Source organism: Ammodytes marinus (assembly GCF_949987685.1).
Source record: "Ammodytes marinus genome assembly, chromosome: 24".
Lineage (NCBI taxonomy): Eukaryota > Metazoa > Chordata > Actinopteri > Uranoscopiformes > Ammodytidae > Ammodytes > Ammodytes marinus.
Genome location: NC_137228.1, coordinates 15,006,339 through 15,023,838, shown reverse-complemented (window position 1 = coordinate 15,023,838; position 17,500 = coordinate 15,006,339). Strand labels below are relative to the sequence as shown.

Genomic DNA, 17,500 nt, shown 5'->3' with positions numbered 1-17,500 from the left:
TTATTATTATCATTTCTTTTACAAATTTTTATTACAACATGCAGGTGTTCTGTAAAACGGATTTTCCCTTTTGCTATTTTCGACAGTCACTATATAAGTCAGTGTCGGAGTGTGACAGTGACACCAGTTTGTAAACGCTGCCATACATAGAAATACAGAGAGAGCTGATAGGCTTTATCAACTTTGTGTCAACTCCTTTGGGCGATGGCTTGAATGTAACCGACATTAATTCATATGAAAAAGTAACGCACTATAGCTTTAAATGTCTCATTTTGGGGGGTGTTTTCTCTGTGTGTTTCCAGGCGCTGCTGTGTGCGGTGCAGATGGAGTTGGGTCAGCTACAGGAGCTGAACGGTTTGCAGAGGAAGAGAGCGGCAGAAGTTCTCAACCTGTTGCTAAGAGACCTGAGCGACATCGGAGCAATTATAGGAAACGGTGACGTCAAGGCTGCTGGGGTGAGCACACACACACACACTCACACACACACATGCAGAAGCACGCACACACACACACACACACACACACACACACACACATGCGCGCTCGCTTACGCACGCACACACACACTAAACACTCACGCACACACATAAAGAGACACATAGAGACACACACACAGTCACTCACTCACTCACACATATACACACATATACGCAACAAATTAGAATATAATGAAGAAGTACATTTTTTTTTAAATTAACCTGTATACAAACACACACACACACACAAACACACACACACACACACACACACACACACACACACACAAACACGCACACACACACACACACACACACACACACACCCTAACCGCCCCTCCTTGTAGTCCTCAGAGCTGAAGGGGAACGGCTCGGCGGTTGAGGAGGAGTTCACAGTGGCGCGTCTCTACATCAGTAAGATGAAGTCGGAGGTGAAGTCTCTGGTCAACAGAAGCAAACAGCTGGAGAGCGCGCAGGCCGACGCCCACCGCAAGATATCAGCCAATGAGAAGGAGCTAGCCTCCTGTCAGCTGCTCATATCACAGGTACGTTTCTTAATGGTGTACGTTTGAGCAATTCAATTTAACATATACAGCTCCGGAAAAAATTAAGAGACCAGTCTGGATTTTTCTTGAATCTTCATCCTTACATTACTTAATGGAAATGCTCTTAATGACAATATTTTAGGGTGGGATTTGGTAGAAATGTTGCCAGTAGTTTATAGAATAAAATCAAAATGTTCATTCTACTCAAATATATATGCGTATAAATAGTAAAACGAGAGACACTGAACATTTGGAATGGTCTCTTAATTTTTTCATTTTGTATGCCTTTAATTTATACTGAGTATTGTGCTTGTAATAATACAATTTAAATCTGATGTTATATGCCGTGTGTAGCACCAGGCCAAGATCCGCTCCCTGACCGACTACATGCAGAACATGGAGCAGAAGAAACGACAGCTGGAGGAAAGTCAAGACGCACTGACGGACGAACTCGCCAAAATGCACGCTCAGGGTCGGTACACGGCAACACACACACACACACACACACACACGCACACACACACACGCACACGCACACACACACACACACATTGGTACACCGCAGCACACATCTCACTATTGATACAGTGCTATCAATATATATATATCACTCTAAGGATTTTAAAACCTCTTCTCTGCTGAAACAACAGAAAATAATTTGTAAATTTTACTTTTTGGTTCTCAGAGAAAATACATGAGGTGTCGTGTGAGGAGAAGGAGAAGGAAGATATCGGCAGATCGGATGGAGAAGAGGACATTAAGGTAAATGTCATTCTCTGCCCCATTTCATCTCTGTCCCTCCGCACTGTCTATAAACAAAAAGAAAATTTAATAAAATTTTAAGGTGCTCCGAGGAAATTTCAGTTTGTGTTCATTCTTTGTGTTCCCCTTTGGACAAAAGCTTTTTACTACCCCAGCTGTAGTTCCAGGGTGAGAGTACCCATGACAAAGGCATTAAGAAAACCTATATAAAAATTGCATTCTTTGCACTAATGGTCTCGTTTGCTGTTACATGATGTAATTTATGATCATCAGAGGAAACATTAGACTTTTTCAGAGATATTTCAAAGTTCCTCGCAGCACCTTTAAAGAAAATAATATAGGGGAGAACGGGGTAATTTGTCACATGGGTTGGATGTCACATTCGTTATATCTCGCCACCAGAGCGCGCTAGCTCTGAAATGTTGATATAAAAAAGGTCCAGAATTGGGATCAGAGGTCACATACATAGACTTCCTTGGAGGAAGACAGCTGCATTTCAGATGAGAGGATGTTTTGTGTTTTTCATGTCAAATTCAAAATATTTTGCTTCTCAGTATTTTTCTTCTAGGCTTTTACACAATGGGTTTATAACAAAACACTTGTTACCCTCAGAAAGTGTGAAGGGTAAACTATAGTTTAGATTGTGGTTAGCAAGCTAATTAGTTGTCAGATGGATGTTGGCCTTGATGCTAGCAAGAAATTCAAGTTGGGGTTGGTCGTCAATTTTTTTGGGGGGTTGGTTGTCACATGTTATCTCAAGGCTGCAGCCAGAAAAGGAACCCAATAACGAAAGAAATTGTCAAGCTGTATCCTCACTGACACCCCAGAGAAGGAAAGAATAGAGCAGGAAAAGGCAGCTAGCAAGCAAAAGAAAAAAGGGCAACAAAATCAAAACAACCCAGTGCATCCCAAACTAGACCAGCTGCCAAGGCTACAGAACGTTATGTAGGCCTATTTGTCAACTTGACAATGCAATTAAACATTCAAATTTGGTTCTGCCTCCTTGCCTTCTTTTTAAGATTTTTCCCATTAAGATAACATTGTGACAAACAACCCCATAGTGTGTGACAACCGACCCCTTGATGGGGTTGGTTGTCACAATGTGTCAGAGTGTCTTTGATGGTAAATTACTTCTTCATTACAATAAGTTGGAAAAAAAGAGAGACACACATTTCTAGCCAACACCTTAAGCTTCAATTTAATGTAGGAATGGCTATTGACAGATGTTTTGGTGATGAGCAATTCTCACTAGAGTAAAAAGTGTGCCTACTTACCCCGTTCTCCCCTATATATATATATATTTTTAATGTCTATAATGTATTTCTCCAGAAAACGCTTGAGGAGCAGCTTGAGAGCCACAGAGAGACTCATCACAAGCAGCTCAGTCGCCTCAGAGACGAGATCGAGGACAAGCAGAGAATGCTGGACCAACTCACTGAGTAAGAACACTGTCGGAGGAATTGTTAATTTAATTGGTGTTTCATATTAATGATTTATTAATTGATTTTTAAGATATTTAATAAATTTTCTATTTTCAATTAAAAATTTTTAATTTATTTTGTCGTAATAATTAACCTTTCTTAGTTGTCTGTATGGTTGAGTTATTTATCCAACAGTATCTTTTGCTTTACCCGTTTATTTCCACTTAACCTACAAACTGGAGTCAGCCTCTGTGACACTTATAACTTGTGTGCTCCTGTATCCCGAAACCAAAGTATCTATGCCATGAACCAAACCTGTGAAAAATTCAATAAAAAAAAAATATTTAATGGATTTTTGATTTTATTCCCCAAGTCTGAACCAGGGCATGTTACTGGAGCAGGAGAAACTGATGTCCGATTACGACAAAGTGAAAGCTGCAGAGCAAGAGAAGGAGGAAAAACTACAGAAGCTCATGTAAGTACCAGCGAACACACACTGCAGGAGAATAGGGTTTTTTTTTTTTTTTAAGATAATTTTTGGGCATTTTCAAGTTTAAGTTGACAGCATAGAGTTGAACTGGGGAGACAGAGAGAGAGGGGGGATGACATGCAGTAAGGGTCGCGACCACTACAACGAAGGCCGGAGCCGATATGGTATGGGCTCTATCCACTACGCCACCGGAGCGCCCCTAGGGAAACATTTTTAACTTATAGATATCATGATGAAACTTTGCCACTTGATTACTGACATTAAAACAATTATTTTTTGTATTAAAATTTTTTTCAGAAGTGTTGACCATTTTTTGAAAAAACTTTGATTTTGCCTGCAGTGTATTCATTTCCTAATGAATTGCTTTGTTACTGATTGTAAATGAAGTAATATCTTTATGTTATTTGCAGATTTCTGAATGAACAGAGCGAACAGGCCAGAGAAGACTTGAAAGGCCTGGAGGAGACGGTGGTGAGTGTCTTGATTTAAAAATGTAAAAAATACAGTGTTAATAGACAGCCTAGGCTCTGTAAACTGGCATGTAAACAAAGAACAAAGGGGCCCACCGTAGCTAACAACATTCCCGTTTTACAGAGCCTAGGTTGTGTATTAACACTGGCATTGTTTTTCTTGTTCTCTCAGGCGAAAGAGCTGCAGACGCTACACAACCTACGCAAACTCTTCGTCCAGGATCTCACTACGAGGGTCAAGAAGGTAAACATGGCTGAACATTAAACACATAATGACATACGGCTCTGGGAAAAATTAAGAGACCAGTCTGGATTTTTTTTCAAATCTTCATCTCTACATAACTTATTGAAAATGCTCTTAATGACAAAAAATGTATTGTGAATTTGTTAGAAATGTTGTCAGTAGTTTATAGAATAAAACCCAAATATTCATTCTACTCAAACATATGCCTATAAATAGTCAAACGAGAGACACTGAACATTTGGAGTGGTCTCTTCATTTTTTTCCGGGGCTGTATGACTATAACATTTCAATTGTGTGTTTTCAGAGCGCAGAGTTGGACTGTGAGGAGGGACTCGGCAACGTCGCCCAGAAACAGAAGATTTCTTTCCTGGAGAATAACCTGGAACAGCTCACCAAGGTTCACAAGCAGGTAAAGGCTAAAAAAAAAAAATTAAAAAATGACGTTTTATATATTTTATAATTTATTCTAATATTTTTAGATATTGGATTTTTGATTTTAAAATATTTCACTTCATGTGTAATTAATCTAAAATATATTTAAGTTTTGACTTTTTAAATTACTGTATAAAAAAAAATATATACATAAAACATTTTATTAATTTTTTCCGAGAAGCACCTGTATTTCATGCATGGACCATAAATGTGTAAATAATATATGTGATTTAATGATTGCGATTGCACCTTGAGAACGACAATACAAAAGTTAAAAGAATAAATAATGTGTAAATATACTTAATTCTTTCCCACAATTGCCCTCAGCTTGTCCGAGACAACGCAGACCTTCGCTGCGAACTCCCGAAGCTTGAGAAGCGTCTGCGTGCGACGGCCGAACGCGTCAAAGCTCTGGAGAACGCGCTGAAGGAAGCTAAAGAAAACTCCATGAGGGACCGTAAGCGCTACCAGCAAGAGGTGGACCGCATCAAAGAGGCTGTAAGGGCCAAAAACATGGCCAGGAGGGGACACTCTGCACAGATAGGTGAGCTGGTGGTCTGGTTGTGTTCAAAGAGCCCTAAAAACGTACACTCATACTAAAGCCCTACTAACGTCCTACTCATACTAAAAGCCCTAATAATGTCCTACTCATACTTAAGCCCTACTAATGTCCTACTCATACTTAAGCCCTACTAAAGTCCTACTCATACTTAAGCCCTACTAACGTCCTACTCATACTAATTATGTGCTACTCAATACTAAATTTTGACATCAATTTGAGTATGTTGTGGTAGTATACTTGGGCTGCGTTCCAATCCCAATACTTCCCTGTTATTTAGTATGGTAGAAAAGATTTAGGACGACTTAATTCATCCAATCGCATTTTGAGCAAATATATAAGCAAGAGGTTAGATCAAGGAGCCATGATATGATTGAATAAATAAGTCCCAATAGTATGCCTACTGCATGCTGACTAGATACTTTTTATGATCAGCTGTAGTATGTAGAATAGAGAAAAGAAACAGTATGCATTTTGAACACAGGGTTAGTATATATCCCTGGAAAAAAAGTAAGAGACCGGTCTGGATTTTTCTTCAATCTTCATCTCTACATTACTTATTAAAAATGCTCTTTAATGACAATATTTTTATTGTGTATTTGGTAGAGATGTTGTCAGTAGTTTATATTATAAAACCAAAATGTTTATTCTACTCAAACATATGCCTATAAAGAGTAAAACTAGAGACATTTGGAGTGGTCTCTTAATTTTTTCCAGAGCTGTACATTAGTGAATTAACGTTTTTCTTCTTTGTGCCTCAGCTAAGCCCATCCGTTCGGGCCACCACCCTCTGTCATCCCCGATCAGCAGCTCCATCAGAGCACACAACTAAATCCACAACGAGCAACACTATCTGGTGAGTACTGACTACGTATATTTCTACATAAATTAATTTATTTGATCTTTTATATTACCTTAGAATGAGCCTTTTATACTGTATCTATTTAGGATAAGTTGTTCATATACAGTGGGCGTCCTGGGGAAATGCACCTGTTGGAAGGCCAAGAAGAAGAAGTAATATAGAATAAATAACTAAATACATCTTCACCTCATCACTTGATATTGTGGAAAGACTTAAGGTAGTGGTGGATGATGCCATCTTTAGTAACTATAGCTTCTTGTCCTTGAAGGCCACCACCGTAGCTTCTGTAAATTCTCCAAAAGAGAGGGGTTAGCAAGGGAGTGTTGACATCTAGAACTTTCAACACTAGATGCTGCCAAAATACCCGTTTTTACACACTGCATCTTTAAAGCAGTTGTGAGAATCGTGCTCTATAAATACATTTCAAATTGCTTTTATGAATATAAAGATTTGTAAAAACATACATATCTAAAAAGAAACCACATATTACTTGTGAAAACCACCATGGAACAAATATGAAATCTTATACTTTTTTGTAATACTGGAAACTGTAAATAAAATGTGTCATCATAACCCGTTTCAAACTAAATCTTTATTTGTACCTCCTACAGACAACAACAGACCATAAACAACGCGACGCATGACCAATCAAATCACCTGGAACCACAAGCCCCTCCCCTTTCCACTGGAGAACCAATGGGAGGCCACCACCACAGACCGTCACATCCATCCTGTATATATACTGATAAGAGGTGTAACAAGATTATGAATTATGATTGTTTGAGTTTGTACAAGGCGGCAGGCAGGATAGGCAGATCTTTAGCTTTATAATTTAATATTAAAAACCAGCATTCATTCCTTTACGTGACAGCTTTGTAGCTTAGCTTAGCATAATGAGTGAAACTGGAGGGGAAAGGTAGCGTAGCTCTCTACAAAGGTAACAAAATCTGAACTAAAAAAAATTTGAATTTTTTTCCTTTTTGGAGATCGCCAGGCTAGCAGTTTCCCCCTGTTTGCAGCCTTTATGCTAAGCTATTGCTAATCAGTTGCTGGCAGTAGCTGATATGTAAAAAGGTATCTATCTTCTCACATGTAACTCTAGGCAAAAAGCAAATAGGAGTATTTCCGAGAATATCAAACTATTCCTTTAAGAATTCAATTTTTTTGAACAGTCATGAACATGGTTATAGCTTGAAGTTAAAGTTGAGGTGGTAGACTGACACACTGCTGGTGAGATTGTGTGTTTAAATTGTTAATTCCCACTACGATTGCCCCAGATTGAATTTCTATACTTAAATCCTGTGTTGTTTTTGAAGGTTTTGTCGCTCCTATCCTCTTTTGTCTCCCTAAAAGGTGACAATCATACAAAAAAAAAACTAAAATTCCGATGATTCAAAAAAACATAATGTCCCCTTTAGAGATATGTTAGGAAGCAGAGTCTGAATGTTCTTCACAAAGCCAAAAAAAGTCCTTATTAATAAGGATTGATAAATGTGTGTAGGCCTCAAAATTCACACTAATACTATTTTTCCTTTTATTTCACTTGTTGAATCCCAAGATGTCATAAATTAAAGTTAAATATCATCACAAATGTAGAAAGTTGCTGTAATGTCGAGTTGGGACACTGACCAACCAATCGGGCGTTCCCAATGGCAACAGCACTTAACATTTGGTTTAATATTAGTATTTTGACTATAACAGGAAAATCAACTTCATAATCTTTAATTTTTCCGAGTTGCAGAATCTTGTAATGTTTTGAAGCTCCTGATCAGCCAATCATAGAGCTTTAAAATCACAGAGATTATGACATCACGCATAATTTAACTCCCAAAACTCAAGTCTGTTTTTCACTCTGCCACACCTTGTGCCTTTAGTAACAACTCGATCACCAGATTAACAGACTTCTACCTTTTGCCTAGCGTCTTCAAAATCAAGAAATTAACTTTATATGAAGATAAATACAAAAGCTTGCAAGGCTAAACATTGTACTGTACTCCCCCTTTGAAGATATAGTAGATATGTGTGCGCTGCTTTTGCTGCCAGTATAGCATGTTTTTGAATGCACAGAATTATCGAAACTGATATCTCCATGAGGAAACTTTTTAGTTGGAAGAAATGTTCATACAAATAGGCAACTCTTGAGGCAACATTGCGTCAGGATTGTTGCTTTCGTTGCCTTGAAAGTTGCCTAAGATTATCACAATTCTGATTCCGATTCTTTACTTAATTTGATGTTTAATCGTTTAAATCGTGGCCCGTTTGGAGCGACTGTACACAGTGTATAAATGAATGTAACTGCATGGACTAGAGCTTGTGATCAAGGCATGCTCAGGGAAGACATGAGGATATTTGTATACACCGTGCATTTACCTCATTGTGATGTACATTTTGAGTTTGCAAAGAAAAAAAAATTATTCTTGTTTATTTTGGCTGTAGCATCATATCTCAAAATATATCTACAACTGATGCAGTTCAAGCTAATAAAGATGTATCTATTTAACTTTAAAATGCTTTATTTTTTTTGCTGTAGAATGAGAGAAAAATAAGATTGTCCGGATATGTGTTTCATGATATATTCTTTAATCCCCCTATACATATATTTCCCTCTGTAACATTGCACATTGTCATCAGTTTTTTGGACATAAACAGACAGAGATGGGAGTATTTTGGTCAGGTCACACAAGTTAAAATTAATAAAAATAATCAATAAATAATATAAAAAAAAACATTTTTTTCTTCTTCACACTATCACATATAAAGTTCTACATATCGAGTACAACAATGTAACAGGACAGTTAATCCATTGTGTTTCTTTCTGTACAAATAGATTTTTCGACACATTTGTTTTTGTCACATATTTCACATACTTTATGATATATTTTACTGCACTTTGGGCCGACGTATCGAGTGGCACACGTTACGGATGTGTGTGACTCTGATTCTCTTGAGTCTTTAAAGGTTTCTCTTCTTAATACCTGGGAGAAATAATATTTTAAAGGTACACTGTGTAACTTTGGGTGTGTCAGAGAAGTGAACATTTTCTAAAGGTATATTCTTATAGCTGAATAAACAAAACTTTCCTCACAGGAAAATTGCATCCCTGGAACACTGTTTGAAGTTAAAAAGCTTCCTGAAAAGTTACTGTTTCACTGTTGTTGTTTACAGCAGCAGGGCCCACAGTTTGGTTTACAAATACATTCTGGTCTTACGTTTGGTTCCAGGTTCCTCAAAATAGTTTTTTATTTATTTATGATAGAATTATTCAATACTAAGAATTGCAAATAACGTAACTAAATGCAGGCCCTGCAAATGTAAACAAGACACCTTTCCCTGAAACTGCATAGTGCACCTTTAATTATAGTTTTTACGGCTTAAATCATGTTTGGGCTATTGTGGTCACTTTATATACTGCATTAACAGTCCTCCTAATATGATTTTATCCATAAAAACTATTCATACAATTTGTCCCAGGTTATTATCATCTTTATCTCGCATTCATTGAAGATGCCGGCGAACGATATTTATGTTATAAAGCCAACGCACTGCAACACTTTAACTGCAGAGGAAAATTAAATCAGTCGACTTTAACAAATACTCTGGTGAACAACAATGTTAGGGCTGGGTTTTGGTTTTACCGAGAAAAGCAACTTTTGACTTAATAATAAGTTCACGATAACGTAGATAAAGTGATATGTCTGTCCACACCTTGGCATTTTAAATTATTTGTACATCTTTCCAATCTTTTCTTACGAGTGTATAAGGGGCTACTGCTGAACAAAAAGTAGACAGGAGACGGGGTATTTTTTCAAGAAGAAACTTGATTTTGTTTGACATTTAAGCCGGATATTCTCATTTTAAATTGTAGTTTAAAGTGTAGTTTAATTATGTCATCCATTTGGCCCAACTATTGTTATTGGTTTATCTTTTATTTTTAGCTGAGGCCTATAACACCTTAAACTGTGACGTCATTTTAGCCATATGTCTGTCTACTGTTAGATTGTCAGCAGGAAAATTTAATATACAAAGGGTTTTAAATGTCATACATTGGCAGGCATTCTCCACACCTGGTGGTTGATTGATCCAACCTATCTTGGTGAATATCCAACTGTTTTATCCTTGAAGTTTTCGACTTTATTGTTATTTATTTTTGTGAGTTTTGATCCTACCTTCACCCCTGGCTCTTTCTTTCTTTTCCTTTTTCCACAGTAGTTTTTATACGCCGTCGTATTTTCTAGACAGAAATGTCACAATTGAAAAATGTTGGTCACAGTCAACTTCACTTCTTTTTGAGTCTTTCTTGTTCTTAGTGGTTGAAATTTGTTTGACTTTTCCAACTGAGCTTGTTATAGCTTTCAACACTATTCTCCAAGCTGCTTTTTGTTTTTATAACAGCTATGTACCAAGGAATTACCCAAAATATTTTGCACCAAGAAGTCAAGATTTTCAACAAAATACAAAAAATTTTGCTTAATCTAATACATTGTTTCTTCTTTGAAATATCAGCAAATTTGTTGACTCACTTATCATTTCTTTCAACTTCACAATCAACAGCTTGACATTAGTTTTGTAACTTAACTCACTCTTAGGGGAACGATTTTACAGGTGAAAAATCAGAGCAATAGTTCATATAATTATCTACATTATCGTGAACGTTGGTCTAACTCGGTCAAAAGCTGCTGTGAGTAAAAACCCAAGCCTTGTTCTTTCGGTACAGTTGTAAGACAGATGCACAAACATTCACATGCATTCTCAACCTTTCACACAACACACACACACACACACACACACACACACACACACACACACACACACACACACACACACACACACACACACACACACACACACACACACACACACATCCTCCTTGCTCTCACACACAGACACACGGACGACCAAAAATCTCAACAACGGCGCACAATTTTGTCCGCTGTGTTTGTTTTTTCGTTTGGTTTTCTTACACCCAGGAGTCAGGGGAGCCGGTGAACTTGCTGGCCCTGTGCGAAGGCCTTCGTGTTGTGGAATAGAAATCCACGTAGTTGGTGTTAGCTTTGAACGGCAGCGTTTGGCTAGAGTAGCCGCCGGGAGGGGAGGCCGCGGGAAGGTGAACCGGCTCGCCATCGAACGGTATGTCATCGTGGTAACCTAGAGGAGACGACAGGTACATTCTGTAGCTGTTGTAGTTTGTCTTAGGGTCCGGCTCGTCGTAGAATGGCTCTGTGTGCTGCAAGAAGAAGAACAATAAGATTCAATGGTTTTCAGTGCATTCATTCATATTTTTATTTTATTTAACCTTTATTTGTACAGGTATATCCCATTGAGACCGGAGACTATTTTTCAAGGGAGACCTGTTTCCCATTCCCACCTTGCCTTTCACACACACATTCATACACCGATAGCAGGCTGACGATCGGAAGCAACTTGGGGCTCAGTCAGTGTCTTGCTCAAGGACCACCGACCCTGTGGCTGAGGGTCGACCGCCCTAACCACTTCGCCACAGCCGCCCCATTCATAATAGCAGGAAAAGCTTGAATACAGTCAGGTCCATAAATATTTGGACATTGACACAATTTTCATAATTTCGGCTCTTTATGCGACCACATTGGATTTGAAATGAAAGTTTAGAATTCTTGTAATTCCTACACTACTAACCTGATTTGGATAATGTAAATACCCTCAAATTAAAGCTTCACATCTGAACTTTAAGCGCATTTTTATTGTTTAATTTTAATTCCATTGTGGTGGTGTACAGGGCTTCACTGTGTATGCAAAGTGCTTTATAAATAAAGTTTAAATGATTGATTGAGTGTGGCTGGATTTAAAGAAAACATGTTTCCTTACCTGTGATCTTCTCAAATCCTCTCCTGACTGGGAAGAATACGTCCCAATAAAATACGGAGTTTTCTTCTCGGACCCTGTAGTGGAAAAATTCAAAAGCACAGACAGACACGGTCATTATAATTTGGCGTTAAACTTGTGTGATAAAGTGTATGTACAAAAGGTGCACTATCCAGTTTAAGGGGAGGGGGGATTTGATATATTTACACAGCCTGCAGTTGGTTTACAAAAGATACTTTCTCTACATGTAATTCTTAGTATTGAACAGTTCAATCGTCATAAATCGAAACTAAATTTTTTTGATGAACCTGGAACCAAATGTAAAACTAGAATATGTTTGTAAACCAAACTGTGGGCCCTGCTGCTGTAAACAACAACAGTGAAACAGTAACTTTTCCGGAAGCTTTCTAACTTTAAACAGTGTTCCAGGGATCTACATTTTCCTGTGAGGAAAGTTTGTTTATTAAGTTATGAGAATATACCTTAGAAAATGTTCACTTCTCTGACACACACACAAAGTTACACAGTGCACCTTTAATCTAGAAAATTCCAGCGCTCTCACTGACCTGTGTACTGCTGTTTGTGTAAACTGTTGTCTCCGTAATACGTGTCTAGTTGCATAGATTGCGCCCGCTGATAGTTTTGTCGTCGAATCCCGAGCATTGCCGGCGAAGATGTTGCACTGCCACCTTACAAAACAAAAATTAAAGTTAGTCCACATAACTTGAATTTTCACACTAATGAATTAATTTGGATGAAATTCAAGAGTAAGGAGAGAGGAAAGAACATCACAGAATAAGTATAGAGTAGATATAGAATGTAGTATGTATGAATGAGGCTTGAACAGAGCAAAGTAGGACACATCACCACAGTTTAAAAAAAAATTGCAGGAAGAAGGCTTTTAAATATACAGCTTTTTACAACTCATATTTTGTTTTTAAATTTTTTAAGTATTTTCATAGTAGGCCTACTTATTTTTGTTGTAAATTAATTATTTACATTTAAAATACAGGTCCTTCTCATATAATTAGCATATTGTGATAAAGTTCAATATTTTCTGTAATGTACTGATAAACATTAGTCTTTCATATATTTTAGATTCATTACACACAACTGAAGTAGTTCAAGCCTTTTATTGTTTTAATATTGATGATTTTGGCAAAAAAGTAAAGAAAAACCAAAAATCCCTATCTCAAAAAATTAGCATATTTCATCCGACCAATAAAAGAAAAGTGTTTTTAATACAAAAAAGTCAACCTTCAAATAATTATGTTCAGTTATGCACGCAATACTTGGTCGGGAATCCTTTCGCAGAAATGACTGCTTCAATGCGGCGTGGCATGGAGGCAATCAGCCTGTGGCACTGCTGAGGTGTTATGGAGGCCCAGGATGCTTCGATAGCGGCCTTAAGCTCATCCACAGTGTTGGGTCTGGTGTCTCTCAACTTCCTCTTCACAATATCCCACAGATTCTCTATGGGGTTCAGGTCAGGAGAGTTGGCAGGCCAATTGAGCACAGTAATACCATGGTCAGTAAACCATTTACCAGTGGTTTTGGCACTGTGAGCAGGTGCCAGGTCTTGTTGAAAAATTAAATCTTCATCTCCATAAAGCTTTTCAGCAGATGGAAGCATGAAGTGCTCCAAAATCTCCTGATAGCTAGCTGCATTGACCCTGCCTTTGATAAAACACAGTGGACCAACACCAGCAGCTGACATGGCACCCCAGACCATCACTGACTGTGGGTACTTGACACTAGACTTCAGGCATTTTGGCATTTCCTTCTCCCCAGTCTTCCTCCAGACTCTGGCACCTTGATTTCCGAATGACATGCAAAATTTGCTTTCATCCGAAAAAAGTACTTTGGACCACTGAGCAACAGTCCAGTGCTGCTTCTCTGTAGCCCAGGTCAGGCGCTTCTGCCGCTGTTTCTGGTTCAAAAGTGGCTTGACCTGGGGAATGCGGCACCTGTAGCCCATTTCCTGCACACGCCTGTGCACGGTGGCTCTGGATGTTTCTACTCCAGACTCAGTCCACTGCTTCCGCAGGTCCCCCAAGGTCTGGAATCGGCCCTTCTCCACAATCCTCCTCAGGGTCCGGTCACCTCTTCTGGTTGTGCAGCGTTTTCTGCCACACTTTTTCCTTCCCACAGACTTCCCACTGAGGTGCCTTGATACAGCACTCTGGGAACAGCCTATTCGCTCAGAAATGTATTTCTGTGTCTTACCCTCTTGCTTGAGGGTGTCAATGATGGCCTTCTGGACAGCAGTCAGGTCGGCAGTCTTACCCATGATTGCGGTTTTGAGTAATGAACCAGGCTGGGAGTTTTTAAAAGCCTCAGGAATCTTTTGCAGGTGTTTAGAGTTAATTAGTTGATTCAGATGATTAGGTTAAGAGCTCCTTTAGAGTACCTTTTCATGATATGCTAATTTTTTGAGATAGGAATTTGGGGTTTTCATGAGCTGTATGCCAAAATCATCAGTATTAAAACAACAAAAGACCTGAAATATTTCAGTTGGTGTGCAATGAATCTAAAATATATGAAAGTTCAATTATTATCATTACATTATGGAAAATAATCAACTTTATCACAATATGCTAATTATATGAGAAGGACCTGTATATATTTCTGAATTACCGATTTTACAGGGTTCGAATAGTTTATTTTTTTTTAGGATTCTCCTTATTTTGACAAATGGAGCAATATATTTATGACATCATAAGTGTAAGCCCTCACCTGATTGGATGACGGGGGACATCTGCATTGGGCTGGTGGGCAGCGTCGGTTGGGACAGGTAACGGTCTCGCTCCAGAGTGGACACGGGCGTGACGAAGTGAGTGTAGTTCCAACCGTCCTGCACATTGCAAAAAGTACACAACATCAGTTTAGTCAACATAATATGGATTTATAATAATAATACACTTTAAGATAATTTTTTGGCATTTTTGCTTTATTAGACAATGCAGAGAGACAGAGATAAATGGGGCGGAGAGGGGAATGACATGCAGAGAACGACCCGGATTCTAACCCGGGTCGTTCTCTGCATGTCATTCCCCTCTGTGTGTGTGTGTGTGTGTGTGTAGCTACCAACCTGTTTGTAGAGGCTCCTCAGCTCTCTGTATTGCCACAGCGTGTTCAACACCTGAGCTGCTGCTTTCACCACCTTCATCGAATACCTGTTAATAAAACACAGACACAGACACACACACACACACACACACACACACACACACACACACACACACACACACACACACACACATAATGAAACATTTTATTTGTCTGTGCCTTTCTAGTCACCCTATAATTACCCTACAAAAAAAATAAAAGCACAACCAATTTAAAAAGTACATTCAAGGTCACTAGTTAAATTCAAATAATTTAAAATAGATAAAATCAATGTTGAAAGGGGGGAAGTTTTGCTGGATATGCTAATCAAAACAGATGTGTTTTGAGTTATGTGTGTGTGTGTGTGTGTGTGTGTGTGTGTGTGTGTGTGTGTGTGTGTGTGTGTGTGTGTGTGTGTGTGTGTGTGTGTGTGTGTGTGTGTGTGTGTGTGTGTGTGTGTGTGTGAGACAAACATTGTACAGGTTTGTATGAAAACCACACTCAATACACTTCTGAAAATTAGAATAAAACACAATCTAAACATTTTAATTTCAAAATAAAATACATTTCTCCGTACCCTTTCCCGCGTCCCTTGCTGATATCCACCAGTTTCTCGATGCCTCCGCAGTCGGCCAGAGCTTTGGCGTTCTCCATGTTTCTGCTGGTGACCTCGTGCAGCGTGCAGCAAACCGACGCCACCGTCTCGTCAGACAGAACAGACGGATTTCCACCGGGCAAACGGTTCACTAGATCTCGCATGGCGTACTTACCTACAAGAGGAGAGGACACACAATATATAGTATGATATGTGATATCCTTTAACCAATTTAAAAATACTATCTTAAATCTACCAAACTCTAACTGTAACTATTTTAATTAGGCCGTATTGTATTTACCAGTTTAATTTAATTTCCAGCCACTCTACACCTCTGTCTAAAATGTTTCTCTTTACCAGCTTGTTGTGTATTTGATGTATTTGCGTTGTATATTGTGTATGTATTGTTGTTTTTCGACATCATTGGAAATGAAGGTCACCCCTCAATTGATGTCTCGAGTATAAATAAAGGTTAAATAAATAAATGGACTTCATTTAGACTCAAATATACAGTATACAGCACTGGAAAAAATTAAGAGACCAGTCTGTATTTTTCTTCAATCTTCATCTGAATATTTGGAGTGGTATCTTGATTTTTTTCAGATCTGTATATGATTTTATTTTTGTCATTTTTTCTTAATTAGACAGTTTTGGAGAGACAGAGATGAAATGGGGCAGATACTGTCAACATCACTTTGTACTCTTTAAATGCATCTTCAAGTAAACCATACTAAATTAAGTTTAATTAATTATGGGATTTATACTTTATTTGTGTGCAGAAGGTATAAAACACCTTCAATACTACAGTTGTCCACAAGGGGGCAACGTGTACTCACTCTTACAACATTAAGCCTGATTGGAATTAATGGACTTGAATCACACTGTTATGTGATATGAAAACTGTTGATGAGATGATATTTTTGCACAGTTGTGTCAGGGTGTCTGTTGATGTTGTTTGTGTGTGTCAGTGTGTGTGACATGGGTGCGTGTCAGTGAGTGAGTGAGTGAGTGAGTGTGTGTTTGTGTGTAATGTGTGTGTGAGTGTAATATGTGTATGTTTGTTTCTGTGTGTGTGTGTATATGTGTGTGTGTGTGTGTGTGTGTGTGTGTGTGTGTGTGTGTGTGTGTGTGTGTGTGTGTGTGTGTGTGTGTGTGTGTGTGAGTGAGTGTTTTATGTGTGTGTGTGTGTACCTATCAGCTCCTTGTTGCGGCTGTCCAGTGCCATGTTGCGTAGTGCGGTGGCGACAGAGCAAACCACGCGATCGTTGTCCATTCTGAGCAGCTCCACTAAGATGGGAAGACCTTTCTCCTTACGCACCGCGGCTCTGATGTAGGCTGAGAACTACACAGACAGACAGACAGACAGACAGACAGACAGACAGACAGACAGACAGACAGACAGACAGACAGACAGACAGACAGACAGACAGACAGAGAGAAAGAGAGAGAGAGAGACACACACACAGTTGTACGTTATACTTGGGAGGACATTAATTGACATAGTGTGTGACGTCACATCAACGGAGCCTCCATATGAAAACAAACGGGGATGCGACGGATATAAAAGCAAGAGGCAAGATCAAGGTGCAATGTGATGAAATAAATAAGTAAAAGTATGTCCCAATTGAATGCCTACTGCATCCTAAGTAGATTATTTTTATCGTCAGATGTAGTATGTAGAATAGAAAAAAGAAAGAG

The 17,500-nt window shown here is 38.6% G+C and overlaps 2 protein-coding genes across 2 annotated transcripts in view; one reads left to right on the top strand and one right to left on the bottom strand.

The window, feature by feature from the left end:
• LOC307269924 (kinesin heavy chain-like) overlaps positions 1 to 6,231 on the top strand; it is a gene marked incomplete at both ends in the record, with an annotated part of 15,725 nt that extends 9,494 nt beyond the window's left edge. Inside the window, 11 exons of the mRNA XM_080053010.1 lie at positions 303 to 455; positions 824 to 1,021; positions 1,376 to 1,493; positions 1,707 to 1,783; positions 3,113 to 3,222; positions 3,578 to 3,679; positions 4,105 to 4,165; positions 4,337 to 4,408; positions 4,713 to 4,817; positions 5,168 to 5,384; positions 6,161 to 6,231. Coding sequence (XP_079909136.1) covers positions 303 to 455; positions 824 to 1,021; positions 1,376 to 1,493; positions 1,707 to 1,783; positions 3,113 to 3,222; positions 3,578 to 3,679; positions 4,105 to 4,165; positions 4,337 to 4,408; positions 4,713 to 4,817; positions 5,168 to 5,384; positions 6,161 to 6,231 — 1,284 coding nt within the window. The remainder of the gene's footprint in view (positions 1 to 302; positions 456 to 823; positions 1,022 to 1,375; positions 1,494 to 1,706; positions 1,784 to 3,112; positions 3,223 to 3,577; positions 3,680 to 4,104; positions 4,166 to 4,336; positions 4,409 to 4,712; positions 4,818 to 5,167; positions 5,385 to 6,160) is intronic.
• A 4,987-nt stretch (positions 6,232 to 11,218) lies between these two features.
• The window catches only part of LOC307269923 (plakophilin-4-like), a gene marked incomplete at both ends in the record, with an annotated part of 42,866 nt that continues 36,584 nt past the window's right edge, over positions 11,219 to 17,500 (bottom strand). The window contains 7 exons of the mRNA XM_080053009.1: positions 11,219 to 11,485; positions 12,103 to 12,176; positions 12,666 to 12,788; positions 14,836 to 14,953; positions 15,191 to 15,275; positions 15,785 to 15,977; positions 16,994 to 17,144. Coding sequence (XP_079909135.1) covers positions 11,219 to 11,485; positions 12,103 to 12,176; positions 12,666 to 12,788; positions 14,836 to 14,953; positions 15,191 to 15,275; positions 15,785 to 15,977; positions 16,994 to 17,144 — 1,011 coding nt within the window. The remainder of the gene's footprint in view (positions 11,486 to 12,102; positions 12,177 to 12,665; positions 12,789 to 14,835; positions 14,954 to 15,190; positions 15,276 to 15,784; positions 15,978 to 16,993; positions 17,145 to 17,500) is intronic.